This window comes from Centroberyx gerrardi, chromosome 13, assembly GCF_048128805.1.
Source record: "Centroberyx gerrardi isolate f3 chromosome 13, fCenGer3.hap1.cur.20231027, whole genome shotgun sequence".
NCBI classification, from domain to species: Eukaryota; Metazoa; Chordata; class Actinopteri; order Beryciformes; family Berycidae; genus Centroberyx; species Centroberyx gerrardi.
In genome coordinates, this window is record NC_136009.1 from 16,292,885 (window position 1) to 16,306,909 (window position 14,025).

The 14,025-nt window shown below is 40.5% G+C and overlaps 1 protein-coding gene across 1 annotated transcript; it reads right to left on the minus strand.

Moving 5' to 3' along the window:
• Positions 1-3,057: 3,057 nt before the first annotated feature.
• Positions 3,058-8,268, minus strand: espnlb (espin like b). Its single transcript, XM_071925080.2, has 5 exons — positions 8,254-8,268; positions 7,567-7,699; positions 6,424-6,542; positions 5,193-5,369; positions 3,058-4,713 (listed from the first exon to the last, which is right to left on the minus strand). The coding sequence occupies exons 1-5, from the start codon at positions 8,266-8,268 to the stop codon at positions 3,058-3,060; spliced, it is 2,100 nt and encodes a 699-aa protein (XP_071781181.2).
• Positions 8,269-14,025: the final 5,757 nt, after the last annotated feature.

A 14,025-nucleotide genomic window follows, 5' to 3' on the forward strand; every position in this document is an offset into this window, starting at 1 on the left:
TCACTTGTATACACAGTAGGTGCATAAATACATATAATATGTTTTTTGTTTACGTTTGGAAGCAAATATAGATAATAGTGATTTTGCTTTAGTCTTAGTCTTCTGAATAAAATGTGTATTAATCTTAGTCCCATTTACTTTTTTTTTTTTTTTTCTTTTTTTTTTTGCTTTTGATTTATTAGACAATTAAAAGAAACCAGATTATGGGAAAGCTATGTACAGTTTTCAGAAATTGTCAAGGATAACACAATAAAGCTGGTAAGCTTATTTTCATTGTGGTCCTTGGTGCAAAGGGGGTAATGTAATCAAGTGGGGGTTATGTGTTCACCCGTTTGTCTGTCTGTCACTAATGTGCATAACTCACACTGTTCTAATCTGCTCAAAATCAAACTTCGCTGATATTTTCATAGTTAGTCAAGGACCTGCACTATTGTTGTTGTTTTTTTACCCAAACTGGCCAAAGATTGTTGCCGCAGTCCAAACTTGTATATCTTGTATATTTTAATATTGTAGCATCCCAGGGAAATAGGGGCGGGGAGAAGCCTCCCAGCATGCCCCGGGGGGCATTAGAATTGTTAGTTTGTTAGTCACGTTGTTGTGTTGCCACATTACTTAGTGTTGCTAGTTATTCCTTGTTATTCCTTATTCCTTTTCTTGTCGGCTGAGACGTTTATGTTGTATTTCATTTCACACATTGTTAAACCATGACGAAAGGTGTGTGTGAGTTTAGTGACCTGCCCTCAGTACAAGAGTGGAGGTGCTTTGATCTAAATGATGAGTTGTGTGTTACTCGCCAATAAAGACACACGATTGAGTGACGAAGATGTCTGTATGTCTGTTCTTCTAAATAATGATCCACAGCTCGCTACTATATCTTAAAAACAATTATTTGCTTTCAGAGATTTCATCATCGAGAACCTTGGTAAGCATTGTATTGTCCCAGGATCGATCCTGACACACAGGCACGGCCCCGGCCGAGCCCTTCAGCCACCTGGATGCGCTCAACAGCTGGCTGGAAAAATTTCTGCACCACTACAGGTCTTGTGTTTATCCACAGTTTTGACTTATTTAAGGAAAGATGCCTACAAGCAGGATGGTTTGCATCCCTATTGCAGTTCCAGAAACTTGGAGGTTTTAAGAAACAACTTACAATCAGCTCGTCCCTGCCCACTCTTCTCAGTCAGTCCCAACCCAAATGAGACAAGACGCAGACATTGACAGGACAAAACACAAAGGACACAGGACAGAACAGTACACAGTAGCTAACTGATGGTACAAGACCCTCATTACACAGGACAACACAGCAAATTACACAGGACACTGCACAGGACAGCACACAAAATGTATCTATGTAATGTAATCTAACCATCTCTCCTAATAAGTCTTTTACCTGCCTTTGTCACTGCTAACAGTTTAGGCTTTTTATGGCCACAGAAATGTGGCTGGGGCGTAGAGACTCTACCCCCTTGATTGAGACAACGCCTCCAGATTTCTCTCATTTCCAGCTCCCCCGGCTCTCTGCCATGTTTTAAATATTAAATTATTTCTGTTGGCAATTTGAATTTCTTTTGAAGTTCTGAGTTTTTTAATTTACTGGTAAAGTTCCTCTGTGTGTTTTAGTACTGTAGGCCTCCCAAGCTGAGTGGCAATTTTATTCAAGAATTCTCTGACCAGACCTTCTGGTCAGTCATTATGCCCAAATATGTGTGTTAACATTTGGAGATTTCAATATTCATGTATGCTGCCCATAAAATGTACTTGTATCTAAGTTTGGATCATTTAATCTTAGTCTGAGGGCACACCCATGGGTTTACCCTGTCCAGTGTTGATCTTTTGTACTTTTGTGTGTGTGACCATAATGCCACTACTTTCAATGTTTAACTGCCTCCTACTATTTTTAACCAATGGTCTAAGATATTGAAGTTCAAACAGCTACGTCTCACTGGTATTTGGAGCCGCCAACATGTGACATGTGAATTTGCCTAGTGCAATTTCATGAACATTTTGGCCTACATAGATCCTCGGCTCTATCCCTGTCTGCAATAACCATCTCTTCTTGCCATCATGCTCTGACCCAACAGACCATGTTTGGTCCAACAGAGGCATTCTCTCAATCAATGATCTTTATAGCAGTGGGGTTTTCTTGTCCTTGGGCTTTCAACGATATTTGGCTTCTACAAATCCCACTTTTTCTGTATTCTCCAATTAGGCACTTTGTGCAAAATCAATTCCCCTAGTTCCCCAATCGCCCTCCCGACTCTCAAATTGGCTCCCTTTTGACCCTTGACCCCAATGAAAAGCGCCTTATCTCACCTATAGGTTATATGAACTCATAAACTCCACAAAGCCAGACCTTCCTATTAATCTTAAAAACTCATGGGAGCAAGAATTCTCAAATTAACAGTGGGTTCACATACTGGATTTGGTTCACTCTTCTTCTATTTGTGCAACACATGGCTTGTTGCAATGCAAGAGCATACATATAATATTGATATACTAATGCTTGAACTGATATATTTGAAATGTTATTGACCCCAAACCCCTTACAGCCCTATTTGGCATCCCTTCTGTGACAAGAGCTGCCTGCTATGCAGACTGTTTTGGCCCTCACCACCTTACTGTCCCGACATTTTATTCTTCTGGAATGGAAGCATGTTTCTCCCCCTACACACAATCAGTGGATCAAGGAGGTTTTACATTGCATAAAACCTGAGAAAATTAGACAGCTGAGTTTCCTACTTCCCCCTTTGTTTCCCTTCTTGTGGGATGCCTGCTGGGGTGAGTGTGGGTGGAAGGAGGGAGGAATGTTTGAAATGGATAAGTGGGTGGGGTCTTGTGGAATGGTGAGATCTCATAACACAGCCTTTAATCTATGTCAACAAAACATTCATAAGTTGATGCACTTGTACATAAAAATGACAAAAACTCCTTGTTGATCAGTTGATCAAAAAAGCACTCTCATAGTCAATAGAATTTTATTTACCAACACAAAAACACCAACATATAATCAATTTTATGCAAAAATATCAAAATGAAATCATTAATTTAAATTGCAGACTAACGTTCAAAATCAAACAGCTCGGCCTCCTTCTCTTTCCAGAAAGCAAAGCTGCGGTCAATATATTTGCATATGTCTTCGTTGTTGAAACAGGAGAAGTCTGTGTCATTGCCGCACTCATCCGGAGTAGCAGTTTGAACTACGACCTTAGGTAATAGTCGAGTATCTGACAACAACAATGATGATGATGATGATGGACAGCGGCAGTCTCTCGAGTCCCCAAAGAAGCGCACTTTGATGTCCTCGAAGCCGTCCCTCCACTGTCGCCTCCCAGCCTGGATCTCCTGGAGAACAGCCTTGTGGAAATCCCTGACCGTCTCCCAGGGGAAACTGCCGACATGGTCGAAGACCTCGAAGCAGAGGAGATGCCTCATTTTCCTCTCCTCCGGTGACAGCTCTTGCTCCAAGATGTGGAAGTATCCCAGCATGAATAGGTCGAGGGTCAAGGTATCGTGGGTCGTTGCAACACCGTCCACCTCTGGCAGGAATTGCTCCGGGGAGTAGGTGACCCGAGGGGGTGGAGCTTGTGAGGGGAGACCGGAGGAGGAACAGCAATTGGCCGTGTCTCTGAGCTCCAATTTTACATTCCTCCAGGAGTGGAGCATCTTGTCCACGGCAGTTCTTCGGCGGCAGAATTGAAACATGGAGGTGACGCTCTGCTGGGTCTGTGTTGCTGTCACTGCAACCACATCGGCTCTCCCTGACACCGCCTCCTGTCCCTGTCGCAGCCTAGCTGCTCTCATCGTAATAGCATATGCAGACTTCTTCCAGTGGCTGAGGAACAGCACTACTATACGTTCTTTCCTTAAGCTGGTAGTCTCCATCACAGCTTGTTTAGGAGTATAATGGTGGTTTACCTCACAGCCATGGCCTGTGTTGGCACTTTGGTTGTTTACTTCAGGAGCTCCCACCTCTATCTGCTTCTTCAACCCCTGGCCTCCCTTGATGTCCTGTTTGTGCGAGTTGTTCACAAACCCAGCGAAGGGATAAATCCCCCCAATCTGGCCTTCAAAGTTAGATCTGAGGTTTCTGACCGACACCCCAGACTGTTGGATCTCCCTCTCTACCTTGTCCCTCCGTGCTCTACTGTAGCTGTTGGTCTCCAGACGGTGGCTAAACGCCGATGCCATCCCAATGTGGGGTATCCTACACCCACTAGATGTCTCCCCATGAGCTGGCCCAGTCCCTTGGTCCTCCTGTCCCAAGCCCTGGCCCAGGTCAATTCCTAAACCATCCCTCACCCCCTGCAACTCCCTCATCCCCTCCATCATCCCTTCCATCATGCTCCTCTCCCCTCCTTCTTCTCTGCTGGTCAGGTTGGTCAGTAGCAGTGACATATTCTTGACAATCTCTGAGACACGGCTGCACCAAACTGGTAAGGGCAGACATCCCTCCGCATCCATCTGTTGGAGGACCTCTTTGTTAAGGGAAATGTTGACAATGGGATCTGGTAAAATAGCCCTCAGCTCCTCGGTCAGCCTGGTCAGCTCCAGCTCATAGGCCTGGCAGCGTTTCTGGAGCGACACGTTCTCAATCTGTCGCTGCAGGTACACCAGGTCATCCTCAGTCAGCAGCTCGCCAAAGGGCCCCAAGACTGCATTGTGCTCTTGGGAGTACTTCCAGCCGTCCACTGGCATGTAGCCATTAGTCATGCCCTGGTAGGAGGGGGAATAGGATTTAACACACAATCCTGAGGAGGTGCTTTTTCACAAAATCATCAAGGAAATAAAATCATCTTTGTCCATTAGCTTAGAGTAGACCAAAATGTTTTTTACACGATTCACACAATTTTTCTCTCTCTCTTCTATGAGAGACTGAGGGTGCTTTGATTGATTTATTGAAAAACAGCTGTCAAACATCAAAAGAGGTTAGATTAACATTGAAGACAGCAAAAGAAAGCATCTTACAGTCTTTTAAGTCTCTAAATTGTGTAGACAAGGACTTTCCAGAGTGATTCAGCCCCTGTATGCTCTACTTCTCATCCTGCTCATTATGGGTTTGTACATAAATTTGTGCTCACACACACTCACATCAGTCTACAGTCTGTGCAAACACATATTTACTTGCACACACACATGTGCATACACACACACACACACACACACACACACACACACACACACACCATCAGTACCTGTCTCCTCTGCTCCTCCTCATCCTGCAGCCTGACCTGCAGCTGCCGCACCATCACCTGCCTTTTCCACTCTGCTATAGGGCGGCCGGCTTCGTCATGAGTGGGCACCAGGGAGTCGATGTCAGCCAGGATCACATCCACAATAGGCATCTCCACCACTTCCTCGTTGTCCAACCTCTGGAACACATTTTCAAGAATGGTATCACTGTTGTGAAAACCTCATGAGTCTATTTTCTGCTGCAGTTTATTTCCTCTGAAGGTTTACAAAGACCTTTATTGGCTGTGCAAGTATCATAACCCAAAGACCTGTGAAACCTAAAGGTAAAACTAAACAACCCATAACTGTTTATGGATTTTCAAAAATGAATCAATATCAATCTGACATTGGAAAAGTTTCCTTTTTGTGAGCTTTTCATCCACTGATATATTATAACATGTATACTCTGTATGTGTGTGTGCGAGTGTGTGTGTATACAATTGTGAAAATATTGTGGTATAGTGTGAAGCCTAACAAACACAGTGAACATTTTGGGGCAATTTATATGGACATATAAGGACAATACTCCATCTCTCATACACAGCCTATTTGCACTGTCAGTCTTTCCCATAACGGTATCACTGCCATTTGCATTACTCATTTATTGCACTTTATAATTATCATAACCTCAATTATATGTATAATATTCTATATTATAAACATTATTTATGATAGTAACTATAATAATTATTATAATATGAATTATGATTAATGTGATGATTATTAATGTTGTTAATTATTATAGTTATTATTATTACTATTATCATATTAATATGATTAATATTAATTCGAATTGATGATAGATTATATTATATACATATATATATTATATATATTATTTATAATTGTCATATGTCTATATGCTATTATCCTTTATAATGTTACTGTTTTACTTCCTGTAATAGTCATACATTCGCTGCAACTTCTGCACATTTTAGTGAACACTTTATTAGTATATAGTATATATAGTCTTTTCATATATATTTTTATTTCCTATTTTGTATTTCTCTTTTTATTCTTTTTATTCTAGTACTGTACTTTTGGTTGTTTACGTTGTTTGACCTGAGCCTCGCCCTAAGCATTTCATTGTACAGATAACCCTGTGTTTCTGCATATGTGACAATAAAGAACTTTGAACTTGAACTTGAACTTGAACTAATACAGGATTTATGTTTAGCTTGAAGGTCAGCTCACTGCTTGTCCAGTGAAGACTGCAGTGAAGCCGGCCTGCCTCAGGGACTTAATAGACTTCATCTGAGAGAACAGGGTGTGGTCTCTCTCTGGAGGCTTCAGAAGGTTGAACGATGTCACCACTGCAAACAAAAAACACCAATAACAACAATAACAAAACATTGTACACTAACAAGCCACAGTACTGCTTCAGTTAATTATTATCTGAATTAATTTATCTGAAGCATGCAAGCACTTAGTTACTTATTGCACATATTTGACTATATGTCAATGCTGCTACACTGGAAAAAATCTTTGGCTTTGAATGCACATGTTGACATGTAGTGTGTTTACTTATGTATCCATTGTACTCAGCAAATAAAATGTCAGTTATGTCAATTGAAAAAATGCTGACAAGCATTTGATGTTTACCATGGAACGCAACGTGGCTGAATCTATTGAATATTACAAGTATTTATGAATTTTAAATGCCTTAAATGCCTTTCCTTCGTGTGACAATCAGATCTGATTCTGATTTAAACTAAGACAAGATTGTGTGTGTGTGTGTACTTGAATCAGCTAAAAAAAAAAAAAGGGATACACTTTTGATTTACACAATGAATTGCTTTAACCCTACTACACATTTAACTGTGTACAAAATTCTAAATTAATCATCTCAACATCATGAGAATTTATAAATTAATTAAATTAACTTTTCAGCATGCAAACCTCCATAGAAGTTCAGGACAGTCCAGTCAAACTCCAACATTACCATGTGTGCCATGTGAATCTGCTGTAACCACTGGCATTCAGGCTTCTTTACCCAATTTCTTAAATATTGCATACTATAGATACAAAAATATATATAGGCAAATTTACTTGCAAAGCTGAGAAAGAGGTGAAAAAAAATCTAGATCTTAGATAATTCCATATAAGAGTATTACCTGGATTTTTTTTCCTGGCTTTCAGATGTGCATGAATGTAATTTTTTGACTAAGCTGCTTAAAATGGAACAGAGAAAGTGGTCCTAACAACTTCCCAGAGTCCTCAGAGTAGCCAATTTTTGTGGCTGACCATTTGTGAACTCTTGTGGAGGTTTGTGCAGTAAGAAATTAACATCATTTAACTGTAATGATAAGATGCTGCTGGGAGAGCAGATGAGCTCACCTGAGGAAGCCACCTGCACATGCTGGATGGAGCCGGTGGATTGTTTTTTGGAGGTGGCGGTAGGTGTTACGGATAAAGAGTTCACAGGGGGCGGGGTGGGGTGGCGAGGTAGGGGGGGCACCTCCTTCACTGGCTGCTGGGGACACACACCGCAGGGGTGAGGAAGGCAATCAGAAATTATAACATAGTCCTGAGCTTTTATGATTATTTGTTAATAAATTGTACAGAAACCGTTCTTTATTCGTTCATTTTTCAGCACTTTTTATTGTCTCAGTGCCTTCACGCCGGAGGCTGTTTGACTGTTCACAGTGTAGGAAACTCAATTACACACCATCTACTTTTTTCAGGTCAGTGTTGTTATGTGAGAGCGGGGAACCAGACATTACTGTCTTCCCTTTTCTCTTTGATGCAAAAGCCTCAAACCTTGGTTAGTCTTTTCCTGGTTGCACAAGCATTTGTTCTTTTGATGTTAGTTTAGCACTTTGCAGTGTGCAATCAGTTGAAATGGAACAGATCTTCCGGTGTAAAAAGTAAAACACTTTCCCCAGATTTTACCCTAAAATCTAGAGTTAACATGCTTGTTTTTTTCTGTTGTTTTTTTTAGCAAAGGGAATCGAGTACCCCTTCCCCGTCTCTTAAACTGCCTCCTGTTATTGTTGGTGTTCCCCTGTATTGATGGTTGGTCACCTTGCTGTTCTCCATGTTGATTCTGCTCATTCACACGCTGATGTTTCAAGTGGACAGGACAATGAGCTGCTCTTTCTGGAAATGGAGAAAACACAAGAAGCTCAAACAAAACTCAACATACATATGGTTACTGGCACGATCACATGAACCAATCAAAAGGATATCTTCGTAGAATGAACAAAAGAATTAACTATTCAAAATGTGTTCATTCTGTTGATTCTTGATTGTCTAATTGACTGACTGATTCATTCATCCGCTCATTCATGCTTTGTTTACTTTAAAAAAAAGACCAACAACAACCAAAACAGCAACAAAACAAACGCAACAACAAGAATAACAGCAATAACTACAAAAACAACAACAGAAAAAGAGGAAAGAAAGAGGAAAAAAGAAAGTGAGGGCCCCACCTGGAGAGAAATGTGACACAGAACTTCACCCAGCAGTGAGTGTAAGAGGGCCAAAGTAATCTTCTAAGAGACTGAGACCCCCGGGACGGCACACACACACACACACACACACACACACACAAACATGCTCAATGTACAGTACACAGCACATCGCACATAGATAGAAATCAACAAGTGGTGAAACAAGACCCTGGCCGCTGAATGTAGCGTACCCCCCACAGAGTGTAGGAGAGAGCGTGTGTTAGAGTTCAGAGAGACATGATATCCTGCTTCAGATAACCTTACTGATTCACAGGATTTCTTAACAAGCTCCATGCCATTCAATAGCCTAAATGCTACATGGGAAATTACGTTAAGCTGTTCCCCTCGACTAATTGAAAACAGCAGCCCAAGAAGTCAGATGCCTTCTGAGTGGTAACTTTGTAAATGTTATATGTACAGCATATCTTTACCATAGTTCAGTAATACTTAATGCATTTAGTGCATGTAACATCTTGACATCATAACTTCATTCCAAGTATGACAACAATCTGGAGATACTTTGCACTAACTTTTAGGCCTGCATAAGATATTATGATAATGCAACCAGTCAAATACATACAGTATCAAATACATATGTTTTTTAAAGCAGAAATTTTGGAAAAGTTATTCTTTTTCATGCTAAATGCTTCACATTATTATCAATGTAAAGGCTTTTTATTATATTACTTTATTATATGACTCTATTACTATTACTATGACTTTATAATAGTACATCACTTCTTCTATTTTTTTACCCCCTTCCTTAAAGTCCAAATCATATCTACAAATCATCCATAGAGCAGCATATTCATATTCATTCTAATCATTCTAATCATAATTCTAACTTCAGGATTCTAATCATAATTCTAATCTAAATGCACACAGTACTGTACTTACAATATGGTCCTGAAGCTGTGGGATCTCCGTTCTCCGTCTGCCGCTTCACCCTGCAGCAGCCAATAAACACCAAGGCCAAGGAGCAGCATCACCTGGACCCAGACCTCAGATGGGGGGCCTTCTCAGTGTGCATAATTAAAGAGGTTGGATAGGGTGACCAGCCAAGTATAGACTTATGGCACTGTTAATGTATGTGGGGGGAAGCGTAGGCTGGTGGGGTAGGGGAGGGTGTCTGTGTATTTGTCTGTGTGTGTGTGTGTGTGTGTGTGTGTGTGTGTGTGTAGCGTCTGTCAGCGACGGCTCATGGCACAGAGATTTGGAGAGACGTGGAACTCTGACAGAACAGGGAGATTTTAATTTCTATGAAGTATGTTGACACTTCAAGAGAATTTAGAGGCTAATAATTTAGATAAGCCACTGGTGAACATACACAGAGAAACGGGGAAGAAGAGAGGGGGCGAGAGATAGACAGACAGGCAGAGAGATATGGAGACAGAAAATATTCACCATTCACTACACATTGAAAAGTGTATCTTACCAAACTTGTTGTCCGTCACAAAGACCTCTCAAACAGCTGAATGGTCGGCTGTAACCCCAGTGGCCTGATATGAGACAGGCGCCCCTCACTGTATCCTGGGCCTTTGTGTCAAGCCCCAGTGTTTATGCCTCTGTTATTAGGGGATTAGTCTGACTGGCCCTGCTTGAGCTGAGTACATCGCGAGTGCATAATCAATAATGGAAGGCCTCACATACACAGCGGACCAGACTCACGTGCACACGTACACACGCACACATGCATACAATCTGTCCTGAGAGCGAAAGTACAGAGTGTTATGTAACAGAGGTGTATTTTTAGAGATGATAATTATGTTGTTTTTGCCTTGGATGGAAACCCATTCATTAGGTTGCACAGTTAGCAGAGAGGCTGCAATATCTGATACATGTTGGGTTCATGTTTTTTCAGACTTTTTTTCTCTTTTTCCATGTCAAACGTGATGAGCTTGTACAGAGAAACACAAACATTATCAGTCCATCTACCAAAATATGAGATTCACTGTGAAATCTATGGAACTTCCAGTTGCCATTATGCATAAAGTGAACAACAAAAATTCAGTGACAAAATCCAAACATATGACACAAAAAATGTTGCATAAGTTTCAACACTTATTTATTTCTCATATTTTTTTTTTTCTCGACAACTTTTGTTACGTGTCCACAGACATGAGAAGACACCAGCAGAACTCCAGAACACTCAAAGATAAACGTGAGCACTGAGATTAAGACTTCATCACAGGCTGTGACCTGAATCTGTCAAGCAGCTCAGAGCAAGAGTGCAGACCTGGGATCATCTACCAGGTCCTTGTTGACCGCCTCACCCGCACCGACCTGAAATGTGCAAAACTGATCCTCGATCAGCACTCCTGCACTGAGGAGACACTTGACAAAGTAGCAGGTCGTTTTCTAATTCATCATGGTATAAAGAGGAAGAGAGAGAGAGAGTTAATATCATCTGTGTGATGGGACCCAACACAGCAATCTGGTTTTATGTACAAGACAGAGCCAAGAAGAAGGTTTCCAGTTAGTCATTACAGGGATCAAGGATGGCAATACTTTACAAGCAGCACTTTGGGGGGAAAAGCTGTCATTAGCAAGCGGTAAGGCAGGAGAGAGGGACAGAGGCAAAGAGAGTACAGCAGAAGATAAGTGGATCCGCATGCTTAGATCCAGAACTATGCCAGTTAAAAAAGCAGCCAAATCTGTAAAATAACAATTTATACATTTATCGTTCAACAATTATTGGCCAGTGCATTAAAACTGTTTTATTATTATTTTTTTTTTAACATGATGCACTTGAGCCATGAGGGTTGGAAGCAGTGTGAGTCATCTGTCAGTTGTAAACTGAAGTTAATGCAATTTGGTGCAGTGGTGGTAGTCTGATTGCTAAAGCGACAATGGCACAGTTTCTGAACAAAATCTTCTCAAGTCGGGGCTGAGTGTATTTAAACACTGCCCAGTCTTTCCCACACATTCTTGACATCAACATATTAAATCATATTAAAACAAAGATGACTCGTGCATGATTATGCACTTCAATAAATAGTGCAATATATTATACCAACATGATCCATTTTCCATAACTTCATAAATAAAGCTTTCCATGTGTCTTCTGTTCCAGCAGGCAACATAAAGATATCTATAATCATTCTACCAAGCAATAAATATACCAAGATGACCCAAAACATTCATAAGTTAAATAAGTGCTGTAGTTCCATTTAATCCTCACCTGACAGACCAAATGTACAGTAATTTGCTGTTGAAAAACAAAGCAGCCACAAGGGGGCACAAATTTCAACTGAAGTGAGGGATTGAATATACTGCACTGTAAAATACAGCCATATTATCTTAGAATATCACTTCACCTTCCTTAAGATTTTGCATGCATTCCCACTGTATTAGGCTGCAGTGCTCAACAGGTTGGCTGGCCTGAGGCATACAGAGTCCTAAATACTTTCTGCTGACCGACTTAAGTCACACCGACCATAACCAGTCTGACAGGAGACAGTAGCAAAACAAAGGTTGCCTGACCAAGTCTTTGGTAATGACACAAGATGTACAGAAGAATGGGATTATAAGATAATATAGCGTACAATGTACAGTACACACTGATTAAACACTGAGAAAACAGTGTCATGTACAGTTTAATGCCCCTTTTAATTCTATCAATGACAAGGTAAAGGTTTTCTTGATTTACACCATCCTTTAGATTTCTCCTCCCTGTATTTTGACCACTGGTCATATCAGTTTCACACAGAAGTTTGGGGTCATCTTAGCACAGTACAGAACAACAGACAGCTGAAAGTAACTAGAAACTGTCCCATAGCCCTGGACATAAAAGTCATAATAACACCAAGCTAATCATACTGTATTGGTTTCTGACACAAGCACCAGGCTGTAAAATATCTAGTAGCTACAGTACAAAAGCTAAGCAGGGGATTTTAAATGCAACATTTACAGTAAATGATAATGAGATATACAGTGTATTGTATGTGCTGTTACAGGCTACACCTACCTACTATATGGCATCATGGATAATATTCACTCTCCAAAACATTGACATAGATCATCAATAGAAAAAGATCCATAATCTAATAGTACCGTAGATAAAAGCTTGCTTTTTGGACACATACTGTAACTAATGCTGAGTTTATGCCAAAGACATGGATGAGGTGGAGAGCAGGAGGAAAAGAAACGACGAGAGAGAGAAGGACGAGGTGAAGAAAGGGAGGCACTATCTGGTGCATGGACAATGCACTTTCACACTCACAAATCAACTGCCCTCTTATTAACAGATTATAGGTCCATGGTCAATTACCCCTTTGTCATCAACAAATACTACAGTGAGTCTGAGCTACTTGACTTGGTCCTTTCTATATAGCAAAGGGACTGAAATATCAAACCTATTAATATAATCTAGCAGCTATGCTAGCCCAAAACATACAGTAATTGTTTATTTGCTAAAAAGAAACCTAACTAATCGTATACAGTAGTCTTCTTGGTATATTTAACATGTAAAACATGAGGTCAATTTGAGGAGAAGCTTAATTGGGTGTTGATTTGGATAACATTCTACTAATTTCACTAAAAATCTGCAATGTGTCTTGCCACAACTGCACAGTGGAATGGGTTTGAAACATTTCAGACAAGATTGCAACGCTTTGGTTAAAACAACTGAGAAAATGATACAAGACATTACCTCGAGATAATAAAGTGCCATGCAACAAAACTGGTCAGTGGTCCTGTCACAAATAAATAACAGTGCAGAGAACCTAAATTAGGAACAATACATCTATGATGTGCATAAATGATTATGTAAAAACAAAACACGTGCCAAAAGCAAGGCAAGGACATGAGTTATATTTGCCTTAGTCGAGCCAACTCATTTTTCAAAGGACCACAGTTAAAAGAGTAAAAAAAAAACAAAAAAAAAAACACTAAAACAACTTCCCCTTTTGTCTTATCGAATCCCTAATGCTCCTTTACTGTTCAAATCACTTGCAACAGCACTCCATCTGTTCCTCTGCATGCTATCTGAAACCTCTGCAACTAAAAGCGATGCGACGACTCTAAGCTGTAGAGCACCAAGCCATACCAAACTGAGGTAATGTATATGCTGTTTAAAAGGAGAAGGAGCCTGATGTGGGTAACGCTATCATCCCTGCACTTAACACACACCTACACAGAGAAACATCTGGTATGACTGGAAAAGGGACGCTGCAAGTATTTATTTTCCCCCTCGTCTGATGGTGCTAATAAGAAATACATGAACGGTTGGTTTAGGACTGGGTTAGGGTTCAAAGTTTACCTCTATCGTTCTACATGTATATGAAAACCTAAAGACTAATCACAACTAGTCCCAATGCCCAGCAGAGGTAAGCTAATTAATGGG